This window comes from Manis pentadactyla, chromosome 13 (assembly GCF_030020395.1).
Source record: "Manis pentadactyla isolate mManPen7 chromosome 13, mManPen7.hap1, whole genome shotgun sequence".
Lineage (NCBI taxonomy): Eukaryota > Metazoa > Chordata > Mammalia > Pholidota > Manidae > Manis > Manis pentadactyla.
The window spans coordinates 107,258,218-107,277,574 of NC_080031.1; the positions used below are offsets into that span (position 1 = coordinate 107,258,218).

At 39.6% G+C, this 19,357-nt stretch overlaps 1 protein-coding gene across 3 annotated transcripts in view; it reads left to right on the plus strand.

Moving 5' to 3' along the window:
* Window positions 1-19,357, plus strand: part of SPINK5 (serine peptidase inhibitor Kazal type 5) — a 62,485-nt gene that overhangs the window by 9,623 nt on the left and 33,505 nt on the right. For 2 of the 3 annotated variants that reach the window (XM_036894516.2, XM_036894531.2), the window contains exons 5-13: window positions 5,713-5,840; window positions 7,580-7,643; window positions 8,977-9,104; window positions 10,552-10,618; window positions 13,086-13,213; window positions 14,676-14,757; window positions 15,855-15,982; window positions 18,125-18,200; window positions 18,536-18,663. In XM_036894516.2, coding sequence (XP_036750411.2) covers window positions 5,713-5,840; window positions 7,580-7,643; window positions 8,977-9,104; window positions 10,552-10,618; window positions 13,086-13,213; window positions 14,676-14,757; window positions 15,855-15,982; window positions 18,125-18,200; window positions 18,536-18,663 — 929 coding nt within the window. The remainder of the gene's footprint in view (window positions 1-5,712; window positions 5,841-7,579; window positions 7,644-8,976; window positions 9,105-10,551; window positions 10,619-13,085; window positions 13,214-14,675; window positions 14,758-15,854; window positions 15,983-18,124; window positions 18,201-18,535; window positions 18,664-19,357) is intronic. The other variant, XM_036894545.2, reaches the window with a different exon arrangement.

Here is a 19,357-nt window from a genome sequence, read left to right on the forward strand (position 1 = left end):
CAATGAAACCTGTCTGACTCTCCCTAGATATTAGATTTGGCAGACAAAGGCATGAAGTGACTGTTTAAAAAGTGTACAAATACTAAAGAAAACCATATTTGAAAAACTAAAGGGAAGTGTAACAACAATTAATAGATTTTCAGCAAAAAGATATATATATATATATATGTATCTCTTTCCATTTGAGTATTAAAAAGACACACTAGACATTTTTAACCCAAAATAAGGCAATAGTGGAAGAATAGAGAAGTAAAAAAGGACAAGAACATGTTGAAAACAGAAACATGACAAAAATAAATACAATTATATCAGTAATTATATTAAATGTAAATGATTTAAGTATTCCAGTTAAAAGGCAAAGATTGTTACATGATTAAAAATGCAATATAAACTGTCTCTACTGGATGCCAAATATAACCCATGCCAAATATAACCATGAGACCAGAATTTACTATATTACTATCTGACAAAATAGACATTAATAAAAATGATATTAGAGAAAATAGGGCACTTCATAATTTTAGAAGCATTAATGTTATCATGGCATATAACAATTATAAATGTAGATGTGCCTAACAGCAGAAGCACAATGTATGAAATAAAATATTCTATAATTAAAAGAAGAAAGATCAGTCAACAATAAGTCAGAAATTTTATTACTCTACTTTAAAAACTGATAGAACAACTAGACAAAATATCATCAAAGATACAGAATACTCAAACAGCACTATCAACTAATTCAACAGAAACTGAAATATAGAGAGTGCTCCCCCAGTTACTGCAGAAAGTGCATTCTTTTCAAGCAACAGTGGAACATCCTTCAAGATATATTATATATTAGGATGTAAAATATATCTCAATTAATTTAAAGGAATTAAAATCATGCAAAGTATGTTTTCTGACTACAGCAGAATTGAATATAAATCCAATAGGAGAATGAAATTATGAAAATCCCCAAATATTTGGACATTAAGCAACATACTTATAAATAACTGAAGGACCAAAGAAACAATCATGAAAAAAATGAAAACATAATTTGAACTGAATAAAAATAAAAGCTCAACAAATCAAGACATGGGTTTAGGTAAAGCAGTGTATAGAGCTTTAAATACCTAAATCAGAAAAGAAGGTCACAAATTAACTATCTAAACTTCCACATTAAGAAACTTAGAAAAAGAAGAGCAAACTAAACCCCAAGCAAGAAGAAGAAAGGATAAAATAAAGATTAGAGCAGAGATCAATAAAGTACAAAACATAAAAACAATAGAAATAATTAATGAAACCAAAATAAAATATCAACAAAGCTGACAAAAATTGAATAAGGAAAAAGTGATAAACTGATCTAGGAAAAAGAGAAGACAGAAATTACCAAAACCAGCAGTAAAATATCAATATCTCCATAGTCAAAATATCAACACATTCAATAAAATATCAATACATATCAGTAAAATATCAATATATATCCGAGACAAATTATAAGGATTGTAATGGAATATTATGAACAAATTTATTCCAAAGAAGTAGACAACTGAGATGAAATGGATAAATTCCCAGAAAGAAATGAATTAACAAAAACTGACTCAAGAATTAGAAAATCAAAATAGACCCATAGCAAGGAAAGATTTAATTTATAATTAAATCAACAAAAAGCTCAATTCCGAATGACTTCACTGGTGCTTTCCTCCAAATACTGAAAAAAAGAAATAATACTAATCTTTTATAGACTTATTCAGGAAATACAGGAGGAGGTACACTTAACAGTTCATTCTATGAAGCCAGTATTATTCTGATATGAAATCCAAAGGAAGATATCACAAGTACAGTAAACTACTGACAAATACCTATCATAAAACTATTCTAGGAATGCAAGGTTGGTTTAGCAACCATATGTATAATACACCACATTGATAGAATAAAGCATAAAACTACAAGATCACTTCAATAGATGCAGCAAGGCATTTAGAGAAGTCTAACACTCATTCAAGATTAAAAACACACATACACTAAAACGTCAACAGACCTAAACTTTTTCAGCAGATAAAGGGAATCTATGAAAAACCTACAGCGAACATCATTCTTAATGGTTAGAGAAGGATTACTTTGGCTTCAGACTGACAGGAAAGCAAAGATATTTAGGCTCACCACTTCTGTTAAACACACCACTTGAATTTAACATTGCACTGGATAGTCAATAACTATAAGGCAAAATATATTAAGTAAGTGTCCTGTTTGGAAAGGAAGCAACTCTCTTTAATTGTAGGGACATGATACTACACACAAAAAATCCTAAGGCTATACAAAAAGAAAAATTACTAGAATAACTGAGGTTGCCTTTGATATATCAGTTTCTGAGAGGTGTGTGCTAAAACTTCTAACCCTAATCTTTGATTTGTCTAATTCTATCGCATTCTGTTGATTGTTGTTCAGCATAGAGTCTGCGTTATTAGGGGCATGGGTGCCCATGAATATTATACCTTCTTGTGCTCTTCTTTCTTTTACTTTGTATGATGTTCTTTGTTACTTATGATGCATTTTGGGCCAAATTTTATATTTTATGTATTAATACTGCGACTTCTGTTCTCTCTCTTCTTACACATTCTTGCCCTGTATCTTTTATTATCCTACTGTTTTAATATTTTGTATTTTTTAATTTTAATTTTCCTCTTATGATCAAGTTGGCTTGATCCTAATTTTTTTTAATTAACCACAAATTGTCTTTTAAATTGTGGATTTAGCCCATTTACTTTTTTTTGTTTGTTTTTTCTCTCATGCTAGAATTTGGTTCTCCCAATTTTTCATATTTTTAGTTACCAGCTATGTTTAAAAATTATTTTATAAGTAGTTTCTCCTTCCATCTTTTCCTTGATAATAATTTAAATGCATCATGTCTATTTTTGTTCTTATGATACCCTTAACCAAATATCCATATTTATAATTATTTATCACTATTGCTGTGTGTGTGTTTATTTTTAATATCTGTATCTTCCCCTCTAACATATATTAGGCCATTCTCAGTTCATTTTGTTAAAATTCCTTAAACCTCCACAATTTTGTTATTGACCATATTTTAGTTTTGAATTGCTATGGCTATTTCTCTCTCTTCTCTCATTTTTCATTAATTCTGGAAAGGGTCTCTATTTCTTAAAATATTCTTTCTTTATGCATTTGCCTCTTTCTGGGGACTTCTAATTCTATTCTTTATGATCATTAGATTGTATTTTCTATTTTAAATTCTTTTTCCATTATCACTGTCTTGTCTGAGAGTTTCTTGATCTGCCCTTTTCGTCACACATTCACTGTGTATTTGTACCTATCCTACTTTTATTCTTTATATTGTTTTATTTATTACTGTTTAAATATTTCCCACATCTAAAACCTCCATTATAAGCTATTTTTTCTTACTTTATGTTGCAAGTATTTTCTCTTATCTCTCTACTGCATAGCTACACTCTTGATAAGTTTTTTTTCTACACATTCCAATAATTCTGTTTTAATTGATACTGCACATTGCTCATAATACTGCATTTCTTTTATGATGTCTTGCTCCTCAGATATACAGATTTTTTTTTTCTATAAGATTCCATAATGGCTTTAGTTATTTTTTCTGGTAGAGTGAGTTAGGTGATGTTTAAGGCCAAGGTCAGTTTCCTCGTCTCCGGGTGAAGGTAAGGATGGGAAAAGGGGTAGAGCCCAGAGCCGAAGGTTCTGAACCCAGTGCTGCCCTCTCCAGTTGGCTGCCACCCCACCTAGCTGGGGACCCATCTGCAAGGCCCTCAGAGGTCGCTGACATCAGGAGGAGGTGCTCTCTGAAGGTCGGGACCCGCCAGCCCTTGGGGTCTGGAGGAGGGGAGGTGTGGTGAATGCACCTCCTCTCACCGCCTCCACCTGCCAGCACCTGTGACCTGGATGCTGTTGCTGATTGGGCTGGTGCGGGGGATAGCGTGACTGTCCCGGGTTGCTTAGATGAATCCTGATCCCCCCGTGCTTCTGTACCTTCTCCAGAAATCACCCTTGAGAGAAAACCAGCAGCTCTCCTGCTTTTTTCTTAGGCTCCAGCGCTTCTCTTCTTTATGCCCCTTTATGCTCTTGTCCCTATCACAATTCTTTGGCAATTGTGGTTCTCTGTGCATAAATGTTCTTCCCTCGGATCTTTATAGTCTGGCTCCTCCTCATTGATTTATCTCACCTAAAATATTACCTTTGCAGAGAGATTCTTTTTTGATGCTTTGTTTAAAATTGCCACCATTCTAGGTACTATTATATTGTTCTGTTTTATTTTCATAGCACTTAATATAATTTAAACTTAATGGTATACATGGTGTGTCTCTTCCCATCAGGATGTAAATTCCTTATGGCACATTTTCTATTTCCCTTCTTTGCTGTGAAAGTGTCACAGTCTAGTGAATGCCCTGAGCCTAGTACGTGTAATGGATATTGAGGAACAGATGAACAACTGAGTGAATAACACATATAGCCTTTATTTATCCTGTTTTCACTCTATTTTAAATTTCATATTAAATGTCTGACATGAATAGTGGGGTATTCTCTGTAGCTTTTCTTTTCTATTTTAAATTCTTTTTCTTTTGTCTTCAGGGAGATCTCAATGGAATCTTCTGGTTCATAAATTCTTTATCTGTTGTTGGCATCCATCTACTTTATTCTTTATATTGTGTGACATACTCAATCACAGGTCTAAATTCTAAGTTTTCCATAATTATAATAGAAAGTTTTTTATGACAACTATAACATCAAATTATTACAATGTGATTTTAAAGAATCCAATTTTTTTTCCTTTGGTTTTAGATAGAAATTAAATTCAAGTTAACTCTGTCTCTCCTTTATCTAGCTTGTATCACAACAATGAGTTACTAAATGTTTCATAAATATTCATTTGATCCTTGTCACAAATCTGTAATGTGGGTAGGATGTGAATTCCCATTTCTCAGATGAGTAAAGTGAGGTTCCACGAGGTGAGCTGAGTGGGTGGCAGGTCTGATGTTCAGATGCTAGTCTTCCCTTATTACCTAGTGCAGGTGATTTTTCTTACCCAGCAGGTTTGTCCCTGAGTGTCTGTCATATTATTAGAGCAGAAATGGGGCATTCAGCTAAAATAACAACAATAACTACAACAAATCTTATAATGTGCTAGACTCTGTTCTAAGTTTTGTACGTGTATTAATACATTGAAATTTCTTGACAATACTGAGGCTAGCAATATATACATTTTACACATGAGGACACTAACACACTCTCCCAAATGACACAGTAAGTGTCAGAGTTACAGTTATGAGCCCAGCAATCAGATTCTTGATCACCACCCTAATCTGTAATAATAGAAACTTTATTGCAGTTTATAGTTTGCAGAGAGCTTTCATATCCATTATCTACTGGGCCTCATTACCAGCCGGCAGAGAAGGAAGGATTTGATAGGCAAACAGTGCATGAGTCTCACAGAGGTGACCTGGCCCACCTCACCCACACAGCAAGTGGTCAAAATCAGACTGAAATCCTTTCTCCTGAAATCGAATTACAGTTCTCTTCTCGAGCCATGTCTTGTTACCCATGATTTTATCAGCTCATTATGCTGTCTTTAATATGTTTCCCTGCTCCAACGACTTATATTGTTGTGGGCTTAAACCATTAACCTATTTATATATCTAAGGAATATTTTCTCTCTTACATTTTGATGTTCCTTGATCATGTCTCTTGCAGTTGAATTGCGATGATTTCAGGAAAGGAGAAAGAGATGGGGATTTTATCTGTACCCTTGATAATACAGCTGTTTGTGGCACAGATGGGAAAACGTACAGCAACAAGTGTGTGCTGTGTGCTGAGAACGCGTGAGTATTCTCTGAAGCAAGCTTTCTCCCTGAAGTGTGTTCTCTGTACGATTACATGACGTATGTCTTTCTTATAGCCTTTAAGATAAGGATCCTTTCTGTGTGAGTTAACCACCTGTAAATTATTAGGACCACTTATTTTATTGCTCTTAAGGAAAAAAATATGTATCTAATGTAATACCTTATTTTTTATAACTGCACAAACACTTCTGTGTGTAGTTTGTCTGACGGTTATCACTGTCTTTGTGAAGAAGACAGACATCTGATACACGTAAATATATGCATACAATTACACACACATGAATATATGTACATACATACAGATGCACACATCTATCTGGGAGTATGCCCTTTTCACAGAGAATTATTTAAACATCAAATGATACTTATTCACTAAGTGCTCAGCAATTTATTATACTAGAGCAGGTTGAGATTTTTAATTTTGAACTTCTTTTCACATATTCAACCTTCACTGCATAGCTAAAGCATCTCATTGTCCTATATTTTGTTGTCATCTGGTTCTTTTCTACCCTCCATGCTACGTTTGGCTATTAACTCTCCTCAATCAACCAGAAGGCACACCTCCTTTGCAGGTTCTGACTTGCAACCTCGCTCTTGAATTGTCTGCTTTTCAGTTTTTGCAAATACACCCACCAATGTTTGAGAAGTCTTTTAAGGGAAATGATAAGTACTCAGTCTTCAAGATTCTGCAAGCTTTATTCCTCCTTGTGTTAAGTATGCCAAAACACAACTGAATTAAATCACTTTTATACCTCATGTTATTGCATTTTCAGAAGTACACTCCGAAATTATGCCTCCAACTCTCACCAGGGGTCAACATAAAGAAACAGAAAACAAAACCAGACATAGGGAGACCATAGAGGCTTTCGTTAGATGAGTATTCTGTAACGCTGCCAAGAGCCCTCTGCACCCAGTTCCTGCTGGCTCTTAGGTGGGGACCCTGTGGTGGGTTCTTTAAATTTCTGTATCAAGTGGAAGGCTCTGTGCCCTAATTTTGGATCTGCTTTAGTAACACCGCTCACGGGGTTTCCTCCTTAGCTGCGCCTGCTAGAAGGCTCCGCAGTGACGCTGCAGTCCGGTTTGTTTGTTTCCTTCAGCTGGTGTCTTTTCTCTTATCATTTTTAACGACCTCATTTTTCTTCAGATTGTTTTTATTGTGTTGTTTCATGGATGCTATAGTGTCAAGCTGCTGTATGTTTTTACAAGGTGGGAAGTGTATCTTACATTTGTGTTTCTATGCTTTCAGATATGCTTTAAAGCTCTACTAGAAGGGAAAAAAATGAATTCTTAGGACTTTATGTACTTTCCATGAAAAATAAAATATTAATTAGCATCAATGAAGAGTAGTATGATAGGATGCTAGGTCCCGTGAACTTGAATTTGTTTCTTTAAAATGACAACAACAGCACAATCACTTGGGGTCATCTGACACCTGGTTACAAGCCACACTTTCTCTCATTCTTCTGATATGCATCCTCTCTGGACACAGGAAAAAAAATCTGGGAGTAGCATTTACAGGTCTTAAGCCCTCCAGTGTGATTCTATTTCTTGGACTCTCCATGAGTTCTGAGCATTGGAAAGGGCGGTGACGAAAAGAACACAGTGCGGTGCCTGTTTTCAGGAGTTAAGGAAAATCACACACAATGAAGATAAGTTGCTTTTGAATGGTGAGAAGTTCTGTGATATTAACTGCTGTGTCTACTAACTTCCAATTCCAGTAAAACCAGGTCCCAAGTTGGCATCAGAAGCGAAGGGGAATGTGAGGGCAGTCGTCTAGAGCAGGTGAGGACAGATGTCAGTGTGGGGAGAACGCTGGGGGGCTGACTTTGAAGAGAAAGAAGATGGCTTCCTCTCCCTTCTTTGGTGCAGTGTTTGGGAAGAAGTAGTTCTGGCTCTGCTGGAAATGGAGTACTGCTTGGTTAGGTGCAAAGCAACCGAGAGTTCATGGGATTGAAGCACGTTACGTTGTTCTTAGACCTTTCAGCTCTTATTTCTGCTTTCTATGAAAAAAAAATGCAAAGAAGGAAGGGAGGGAGGGAGGGAGGGAGGGAAAGGAAACTTCATGGGAACAGAAAGGGCTGCCCTTCAGCCGCTCCACCCAGGTCGGAACCCCAGCAGTGCCACTTGCTGTCAGGAGATCTTGGGCAAATTACTTAAACCTACTGTATCAGTGTTTCCATGTCTAGGAATGATATTCAGACTAAATAGCTTCTTTCTGTGTTAAAATTCTGTGAGCCTGTTTCGATAGGGAAAGGAGATGTTTCACACCTGTCACATTTTCTAGCTCCGTGACTCTCCTGAATCAGGGTCTGGTGCCCTTCCTATGTGCTCTTAGCACCTGTGGCTCCTCCACCAAGACATTTAACACAACATATTTTTAATATCTGGTGCTCCTCTGGGTGGTCAGCATGCATCGGGCAGTGAGGCACTGAGTTCTATAAAATCTCAGAAAACAATCACTGCACTATTTACAATAGCCAAGACATGGAAGCAACCTAAGTGTCCGTCAGTAGATGAATGGATAAAGAAGAGGTGGTACATATACACAGTGGAATACTATTCAGCCATAACAAGAAAACAAATCCTACCATTTACAACAACATGGATGGAGCTAGAGGGTGTTATGCTCAGGAAAATAAGCCAGGTGGAGAAAGACAAATACCGTATGATTTCACTTATTTGTGGAATATAAAAACAAAGCAAAACAGAAGGAACAAACCAGCAGTAGACTCATAGACACTGAGAAGTGACTGGTGGCTACTAAGGAGGAGGGGTTGGGGCGGGTGCGTGGGGGAAGGGGAAGGGGATACAGAGGCACAATAGTTCACAGTCACCATGTCAGCTGGGGAAGGCAGCACAGCCTGGAGGATATAGTCAATGATTCTGTACCATCTTCCTACATCGATAGTGACCCCACTGCAGAGGGAGAGGATTCAATGATACGGGTAACTGTTGAACCACTGTGTTGTATATTTGAAGCCAACCTAAGATTGCGTATCAGTGGCACTTCAATAAAAAAAAAAAAAGATTGTGCAATAAAAAATTTTTCAGAAAACGGTGTTGTAAGCATTCCAGTTGGGATAGTGAATGTCAAGGTCCTTCCCCTGTTCTCCAGGACGACTGTAGTGCTTTTCGCCCTTACGTGAGCCATGGAAGGCTTGGCTGCACGAGAGAAAACGATCCAGTCCTCGGTCCTGACGGGAGGGTGCATGGCAACAAGTGTGCCATGTGTGCCGAGCTGCTGTGAGTATCAGCGCCCCGGGCAGGCCCAGCGGGGTCCCGGTGGGCGGGCGGGCGCTTGGCTGACGTCCCGAGAGCCACTCCGGGGACAGACGGAGTCCATCTCAGGAAGCGTGCAGTCCTTCGTCTTTGCAAGGTGGGATGGTTCTTGCTCCCAGAGAGGCTTCTTCTCTTTTTAATTCATATCATTTCCCAAAGTTTCTTAAAAGGAGAGGATAAGTTGGTTACGTTAGTTACTAAATTCAAGACTCCTCATTTGGGTGTTTTATAAGGCACAGTATTTTAAATTTAGAAAGCATTTTCATATGGACTGATCTAGGCTAGTCATTTGAGAAGCACTGCTTCACTTGGGCATAAATAGAGACTCACCGAAAAAGACAGTACAATTAAAAAAAATAATAATAATAATGATGATGTCCTGTGGTTGAATTCATTATTAGTATAACAGGTGGGATTCTATGAAAGGGAAGGACTGTTGGGCTTCTGAGTGCCTGATACTGCTCTGAACACTGAGGCCCAGATATGAATAAGATCTAGTGAACCTTGAATATTGTGTCTGTTAAACAAGGTGTAGACCTTCTGATCTTGTATCTCAGCAAGTCTTAAAGTGCTCTGTTTACATCATTGGATCTTTAAACTCAGGACTGAGAAACATTTAACAGATTAATAAACTTCACACCTGCCTTTGAAAATTATAGCGCACTGTCACAGAATTCAGGGGCATGTCCTATCATGTTTACAAAACAGTGATTGTAACTGGCTTCCAGACAGGAAATCAGCCTCATTTCTCAATCTCCACTTTCTTATCTAGGAGGCATGTGTTTTAGTGTTTGCACCTGCCCTAACTCTGTGGCTTTCTATTTCTTTCTATGCACAACCAAAAAAAGAGAAGCTGACCTCCCTAACTGCCAACTTCTTCCTCTGTAGACCTAAGATAATGATGCGTGTCTCCAGTTCGAGACTGCAACTAGATAATACGTAGTTAGGAAAGGACTAGAAGCTTAGTTCAATGTAGCTTTTATTAATAACGAAGCTTTTACGTGAAGGCAAACAAATGCTTTGTAAGGAATAACAAGCTGTAACACGAGGGTGTGGACGGCAATACTTCAAATGCACAGTTTGGTTTCACCATTGTCGAGGCATTGTTTTAAAGCTCTTGGTTCTGCCAGTTAAAGGGACTTTTCCTGACAATCTTCTGTGTGTCCATCAAGGAGGCACACCCATCCGGTTTTACAGAACAAAGCTTCTAATTGAGTGTCTGTGAGTCAGTTTCACACCCTTCCTTATCTTTGTCAGTTTTCTGGCTGGGACATTCCAGACAGGAGGAGCCTGTCCCTGTAGTGGATCGGTGTCACAGGGCCTGGAACAGCCTAGGGAGCGCTCAGCACGGAACTGGGCACTGATAACGTGGTCAAGCCGTTAGCCAACCACCTGCTTCCTTTCTTAACAGCTTGAAAGAAGCTGAAGAGACAGCCAGGCAAGAAGGAGAGACCAGAACTCGACAAGATGCTGAAAAGGTAAATAACTCACCAACATAATTTGGTTTGTATGTTCATAAATACTAACAAATTTACACTTGAAACTTTGAGGTAATCCAATAATACCATTGTCCTTCATTACTACATTGAATTTTTAACCTTAATTTCAAAATCCCCCAGGTTGACTCTTTTTAGTATATTAATCATTAGCTTTAAATTTGACACAGTGATTTTCCACCTAAAATTCAAAATATGCAATTTCCCTACTTGTTAAAAAAAAAGAGAGTATATGTCAGAAAGTTTATGCAAATCAATCTTGATTTCCACCTGACTTCTGTCTGGCTTAGTGCAAATTAATTTTTCTCTGAGTAAATTATTAACAAATGCAATATAATATAGTTTAGGAATAATCTTAAAATAATCCCAGAGTCCTTTATACAGTATATCCATTGGTATATTTTATATATGATCCCACTGACACAAATTTGAATTATTCATGCTCTAGGTTCTAAGACTGAGCAAATCATCTCTTCTCTGTGGGCCTCATTTTTTGTGTCAATAAAATAAGAACTTGGGTAAATGAATCTAGGCTTCACTTTCCTGTCTGGAATGTGATTCTATGTGCTATTCCCTTTTGTACTAATACAACTGTACTACTTTTGTGGATTATACATATGTTTTCCTTAAGAATTGACAACCAGTTTTTGGTTGTCCAGGGCTAACCATCCACTTCATGACGATATTCAAGAAGCATTATTTCCCACCCTAAATAAGGTGTTAGAGTTTAAATTAAAAAAAACATGGAGTGTTCAGAGTTGTCAATAATTTGTTCAACACTCAACTGAGATTTGAAAGGCAGTTCTTTTGTGATGGTTGTTAAATTTCAGTCTAAAGCTCTGGCTCACCTTGTGATACTCAGCAATTTGTTGCTCCGTGAACACAGAGTCCTTGTCTCTTGTCTTTCATAATGTCTTGGCTATTTCTCTCTCTTCCTCTCTGTGGCTGGGGCCATTGTTTCGGTGGGGTCACTGGACATGATTATGTTGAGAAGGGCTGCTTTTCTAGTGGTGGCTCAATATCTGCCCTATAATTAACCTGTCAGTGGATTGCTTACCAAAGTAGTTCTTCAGAATCTCCTTGGGTGAATCACAATTTATAAACTGAAACTGTCATTGTTTCTTTTATGGGAATCATTGTGCGTGATTTTATTACCATGCTGTGGCTGTCAGGTGACAGCCTTCTGGGTCCGAACTCCTAGATTGTCAACAAGCCGGAAGTTTGGAGCCATTGCTCCTCCAAAAACAGATGTCTTCTTACCAGGAGACACTTGGGATTCTCTTTTAAAATTATTTTAAAAATCAGAGAATACTAGATCGAGAAAAGGTCCTAAAGAGCATCTATCCCCCAAACCTCACTTGTGTAGGTCATGAGACTGAGATCTCAAAGGTGCAGGGACTTTGGAGAGGTTGAGGGACTTCCAGTGATTCAGAGGCACACCCTGGTCTTCTGATTTTCTGCCACAGTCTTTATGCTCATGTTTTCTTGGCTGAAATGGGAAGATGAAGGTCACACATTCACATTTAAAAAGAAAGATGGAAGCATTTTTTGGAAGGTCATATTATAGTAATATATGCCATCACACAAAAGGTTTATCACCATCGTGATTCCCAATCTTGAGTAATTATAGATTCTTACAGTAATTATATATATCTCTCATCCAGTAACAGAATTTTCAAAACACAGAGGAAAAACCCACAAGTATTGAAACAAAACATCAGGAAATCTGGGTAAAAACCCATCTTGGAGTATTTGGGGAAGTCATAACCTTTTCAGGTTCTCTAAATAAATTTTAGTTTTGATGTTCTACCTCTCTAAGGCTGGGGTAAAGGAAAATTAGATTCACTCTCTCTGAGGCTTCATGAACATCAATAAAGAAACGAACATCAGTAGAAGCAAAGTACACAAACAATGATCCGCAGCGAAAACAAAGTGCAGTGACTGTGATGCTGTCAGAGGCTGTCTCGCCCCTTTGTCCTGCAAACTGGGCTGGGTTGTTCCTGACTTGATCCGTATTAAGTAGCGCTTAAGTATCTAGGTATCTAATCTCACAGATTCTATATTCTGCTCATTAGCAACTCTTTTCTTTTGTCTTGGCGGCTGCACTTCACTATGTCCTTGTTGGAACTCCGTGAAAAATCGTTTATTTTTCAGTATCTTTTCTCGTAGATTTGAAAGTTGATGAACATTATCTAGTTTTAGGAAATATTTGCTCAGCCTTATTCTTTCCAAGGCTCTTTGCCTTTTAATAAATATATCACGTAGCAGATACAGGTACTGAGTAATGTTGCAATGTAATGACTATTTCCTATTAATTCTCATTAATGTGTGTATGTCTTTACCAACACCTTCCAGATTTGACATGTAGACTTTGACTATAAATCTCTGATGTACTTTTCCACATTAAAGAGCAGAGAAGTGCCAACTGTAATTACTTGTCTTTTTAAAGGATTTTTGCAAGGAATATGAAAACGAGTTGAGGAATGGAAAACCCCTCTGTACACGGGAAAGAGACCCAGTCCATGGCCCTGATGGCAGGACGCAGGGCGACAAATGTGCCCTGTGTGCCCGGATTCTGTGAGTATAGGTGTGATTTCCTCGGGGTGATTCAAACGTGAAGTGCAGATTGTTTGGAATGATGAGTGAAAACAGTGTCGGGGTGAAGATGGGTTGCTGAGAATTTTTAGGCAGATTTCTGTCCTCTACAAATCGTAATACCACCTAGTAAGGAGAACCTGGTGACGTGTATTTCTGAGTACAAATGGATTTTGTTTTCTGGTTGAAAGACTGGATTACAAAATACTTTTTAACATTTCCTTCCATGACCTTTATAAGCGTTTTTTAGGAGCCCATCATAATTCAGAATGAGGGTGAAAACAGATACCAAACTTTTGGTTGTCTTTCCGTAATTATCCCATTGTCACACAGTAGATGGGACACCCACAAAAAATTCATGCTCATTTGTGAATTGGATTAACTTTAACTTTTCATCTTGGATGACTGACCATGAGGGAAGATAAAATCCCACAACATACAAATTACGGCATTTAGGAAGATGCCTCAGACAAGGTCTCATCACACCTTTTTCAGATCCTTGAACTCTGGAAGCTCTTTCCCCCGTGCTGTCCCTTTGCCAGATTGTCTGTCTTGGCTGGCCTCGGTCTCCTCCCTGCGGATTGCATTGCAACAATACCCTTCCTTGGATAAGAGGTCCTGAAATCCCTGATTGAAATCCAATCCTTGTAATGCTTAATAATTCTATTTCACAGCAATCATCCCAGTTGACAATTGTATAATTACTCCTATGACTACTTGTTGACTGTCAGTCTTTCTTTTCTACAGGGCTATCAGTTATAAGAAGACAGTGTATGTGTTTGTTAAGCAGTTTACTCAGATTAACTGCAGATCGGTTGCACAAAGTATATATGACCTCATTTGGTTTATCAGTGTATGGAAATTACTGGCCTTTTTCCACCCACCCCACATTTTGTCTTTGGATAACACAGCCATGAGTAAGCAATACATTTAGGTTGAACTGATAAAGCTAGGGTGTTCACGATGAGGCAGATATACCGCAGACTTGCGGGGGGAGACCTTGGTTAGTTGCAGTCATGTCCTGAGAGTGTAGCCAGCGCCCTTATGGCCGCATCTCCTCTGAAAACAAGGGGACCAGTGGCTATATATGCCCCTTAAGGCACATTCCGCCTCCAGGAGTAATGTCTCCAGGTGCTGTAGTTCTGGCATCTCCTTGGTAGATGTTGATGGTGCTTTTCTGACCTCAGGCAAGAAAGGTAATTTATAGAAGGCAAATTTTACGGACCCACAGTCACTATTTTTCTTTTAATGCTAAGCACAAACTGTGAAGAAGGTATGGTCTCACCCTCCAGGAGGCTGCTGTGTGGTTCCTCATTGGTGTGCAGCGATAGAAGGACAGAGCTCTTCCTCCTAAGGAGGGGGGACAGATTAGCAATGCAGGAAGGCGTAGAAATCGCGCCCGGATTCGATCCTAAGGATCCTTCCCCTTTTCGTCCTTATTCAGCCGAGCAGAAGCTGAAGAAAAGAAAAAGGCTGAAGCAGGAGCAAGAAGTAAAAGAGAACCTGGAAAAATGCCCTCGTACGCAGTGAGTAGACTCCTGGCATTCTGATGTGAACGCACTTCCAAGAGCCTGCAGCTGGGTATCGCCCTGCAGAAATCCCCAGAGAACCCTGATCTGGGGGTGACATCGATGAATTTCGTGACAGCTTGATCAGTTCTTGATGCTTGGGAGACGGAGCCTGCACAGCAAAAATAAGTGATTCAGAGTCTGGAAAGCTGAGCTCCAGCCCCAGTCTCACCACTTGCAGACTGTGCTAGCTTTTGCTGACCATGTCCCAGAGACTTTTACGTGTGTATTTTCTATATATGAACTTTTGAAGTTTCACATCTGAGTTGGGATAAAAATAGCTTGTATCCATAGGAAAAAAAGGCATGATTTTTGCCGCTGAAATGTTACAGTATTCATTTCCGTGGCCTTATTTAAGTCATTACCATCTGTGTTCAGATGATGAAAGTCTCCTAATTTCCCCTCTACGTTCTGTTCTTACCTCTCCGATTATCCTCCTTGACACATTTAGAGGAAAATTTCAAAAGTTTCATCAGTTCACAGTGTTGCTCTGCTTAAAACCCATCAAGAGCTCATCATCCACTCCAGGATGCATCTCACTCCCCTTACCTCTCTTCTTATTTGTCTTCTTACCTTCATTCAGAGATTCATGTTCTGCTTTATGCTTTATAGTTTCCTACCTTGGTTCTCAGCCTGTTTTAACAATCTGGCATGTGTATTCCCCAATCCTGTTTACTCTTCACAATCTCATTCAATTTATTCTTCTTTCCTGACACTTCTCCGGTTTCCACGTTCAGATTTCACAGTCCCAACTCTGAGTTCTCAGGGTTTCTTGTATCTCTATGTTTGTATTTACTTTATTCTGTTTAGACTATGGTAGATTTACTTTTCCACTTCCTTTATTACGTTGTGACATCCTGTTATGTCTTATTTCTTCTCATTGATTAGCAAATGAGGAGTTTCATTTATTGAACAGATTTTATATTTGAGAGAAACAGTGAAAATCCTGGGCTCAGAGAAACATAACATTAGTTTCTGCCAATGTTAGATGTTCCAATCTTCTGCTTGGAATAAGGGAAAAATGCATGCCCAGCTCACTCTGTCTATCGTGGCAGGAGCTCTGCAGTGAATACCGCAGGCTGGTGAGGAATGGGAAGCTCCCCTGCACCAGAGAGAACGACCCCATCCTGGGCCCAGATGGGCAAATGCACGGCAACACCTGCTCCATGTGTGAGGCCTTCTTGTGAGTAGAGCTGCAGCTGGGGAGCATGAGGGGGGTTTGCCCTTTCTGCTTCATTTATTATTATTTCTTTGATCTTTGTTATATTTTATTTCTTAAATTGTGTTTGTTCCTTGTCAGTGGCATTTTTGTGACATGTTTTGCATAATTATCAAATTGATGTCATAATTATCAAAAATAATTCCTTCACTGCCCTGGGCAAGGGGCTGTGCCGTCAGCGTGGAGCCACTTCTCTTGCCCGGAGCGCAGGCTGTATGGGACTCTGAGGTGCCGTAGCTGCTTCAGCCTCCGCCCTGGGGTCTCAGATTTTCTCAGCGGTCTCGTTTGTTCTTGAGTAGACGGTCAGTTGCTCTTCTTGGAGGGGGGTTGTAGTCAGGAAGGCCTGTGATGCCATCTTGGTGACATCCCTCCTGAAAAACCCTAAAGAACAGTCCCTGCCTGTCCACCACTGGTTGAGTGCTTGTGGAGGTGTGAAAGGTCTCCTTGTGTAGCTCCGGGAGGTGGGGGCTTCCCCACCTGGGGCAAGTTCTTTGTGAATTTGGTGAGACTGAATAAAGGCAAGGGCAAGAAGTTGGGGGGAAAGGAGGTCACCACATGTATTCTCACAGCAGTCACAGGCTGGCTCAGATGTGGCCCCCAGGCCAGCTGCAGGCTCTGCTCCCCTGCACGAGCTTGATCCTCTGGGCAGTAGGTCTCGGTTTCTCCTCACTGCCTGCCCTCCAAGCTCCCTGGCCCCAACCCAGGCTTAGTTATCCAGGAGCACCAGGGCCCCAGGGCCCCCCTGCCTGCTCTGCTGGCTGCCAGGCTCCCACTCCCGCGCTCCGGGCATCACTCTGTGGGCGGGTCCCTGGTGACTGGTGGGGGCCGACCAATTACATTCCAGGAACACAAAGAGGAAAGAATGGGTGTATCTTCTATACCTGTCCCCTGGGTAGGTACTCCCGTGACTGATGAGTAGCTCTGCCACTGGTAAATATCCCATAAATGTGCAAACAGGCTCTTATTATATATACAGTGGGTGCTATTAAGGCCAGGCTGGAATCCTGGTTGGAAAGTTCCATTTTCCCCAAACCTTCACAGAGTGTGATATGAAATTATCTGAAACCACACAACAAAACACAAGCAAACGTACTAATATGCAAAACAGGTCATTAGTTCATACACAGGACCTGGGGGAATGGTTCAGAATAAAGAATCCCGTGGAGTTAACTAGGATCCGGTGGAGCTAAGTGCTTCTGTGTGTCTTGTGAGCCTGAAGACCTTCCCTGAGGGCCCCTCTACATCTCCAGCCCCTGCATTTCTCCCTTGTGGTGGTCAGGGCTCTTCCGTCATGGTTTTAATCTCAGTTGGTGGCTGTAATTCGATACATGTGACTGTTTAACATTCCTCTTTTCCTCCCCACCATTACTGTTATTACGGAAGGGGGTTCTAGAAAATGTAAGCAGGGAGCTCAGATTAACTTTCTTTTTCATTTCTTTGTTCAATTATGAGAGGGCCACTTATTTAAGAGGAAAGCAAAAACATATTTAGAGGGTATGGGGAAATGTTTGAAAAGCCATGTCCTCTGAGGATTTTTAAGGGTTGGCACACTTAGCCTGGGGAAGGGTCTCAGTCTTGAAATCCCAAGTAGTTTTTGTTTTTAAATGTGGATATAGGACAAGGGTTAGGTTGTCTCCATGGACGAAAGTGGGTGGTGAATGAAATGAGTGAAAGCTCTGGGAGATAGGTCCGGCCAAACGACAGGAGGAACTTTCTTACAGTTTGAGGACTTCAAGGATGGAATGACCTACCACGTGGCTGTGAGGATGAGTCAGGTAGAGAATTTACTGGCAGATTAAAGCAAAGCTAGATAGAAATCAGAGGTGCAGTTGTGAATATTGGAAGTTTAGAAAACCATCTCTGGACTAGACTTTAAATCCTTGGCCTACATTTATTAGCTTGGTGTCCTCGGTGTCTATTAGTTTTCTTCCCTGTAAATTGGGGTTATGATAGTAGTTTTGCAACATGTAGTTGGGAAGATTTCATGGAATGAGCACAAAGTTAGGCACATAGCAAGAATTTAATAAGTATTAACCCTATTTGAGATCATGTCCAATCTGGAGATTCTATGATGCTTAACAAAGCTTTTTAATGACTCTCTATTAGCCAAGCAGAAGAAAAGAAAAAGAAGGAAAGTGAATCAAGGAATAAAAGACAATCTGAGACTACGGCTTCCTTTGAGGTGAGAGGGCTTCTCCAGCAAGTCAGAGACATACAGACCTGGGATCCTAGGTGACATTCAGAAGCCCATAAATCCCCTGAAACTGTATGAAACATGTGTACAGTATGAGTTTCTTTATATGTGTGCATATACACATGTGCCTGTGTGACCCTTACTAGGTTGAGAGTCTGCCATTTTTATCACTATAAGATATTAAAATGTTTTGAAAGCTAAGAAATCTTCTAAAATAAGCAAATTGCTGATCCCCATTTAAGAACAAAAGTCTAAACTTTATCTGTTTTACCAATCTGATTCAAACTGTTCAACACCTCAAACTTCTCTTCTCCATTTCACAGGAGTTGTGCAGTGAATACCGCAAATCAAGGAAGAATGGGCAGCTTTTTTGCACGAGAGAGAATGACCCCATCCAGGGCCCAGATGGGAAAATGCACGGCAACACCTGCTTCATGTGTGAGGCCTTCTTGTGAGTCGAGCTCAGGGCCTCTGAAGGAGTGGGGAGAAGCAGCTAAGGGAAGTTCTCAAGCAATAGTGAATAATGCGTCTGCCTCTTCCGTGTAGCATTCAATTCTGGGTGTTAAATTGAAATGAACTAGAAAGAAATCCCTGGATGCCACAAAACCAGGAAGCGGGTGTGGAGTTTTCAGATGGTGATTACTGTGTTGTAAAGAGAAGCAGAATAATTTCTTTTAGCTATTTTAGAAGGAACTGAGAATCTTTTATTCAGAGAAGAGAATCTTATTCTATAATAGTATGCTATCTAACTGTACTGATTGAGCTTAGTTTTCTGATTAATTTCAGCTGAAATAGGAATTGGAGGAGATTATCTGTAAAGTCATTACAATGCCTGGCATATTTGAGGAGTTTTTGTTTTTGTTTTACTCATTACCTTTCTTCTTACTCATTCCGTGTGGCCTCAAGGAATTAGAACTAAAATGGGTGAGAGATATAGGGAGAAAGATCTCTGCATAATCCACGCCCAATGTGAACTTTACAGTAGTCAGAGTAGGGAAAGATTGCTTCAGGAATAGTGATTTTGTCGGTAGGGGTTGGATGCCCATTCACAGGGGACTGACGTGTAACCGTAGACTAAATGACATGGTATGGCCTCTCAAACGCAAGGCTATTCTATTCCTAACATCTTTCAATCTTTGTCCCAA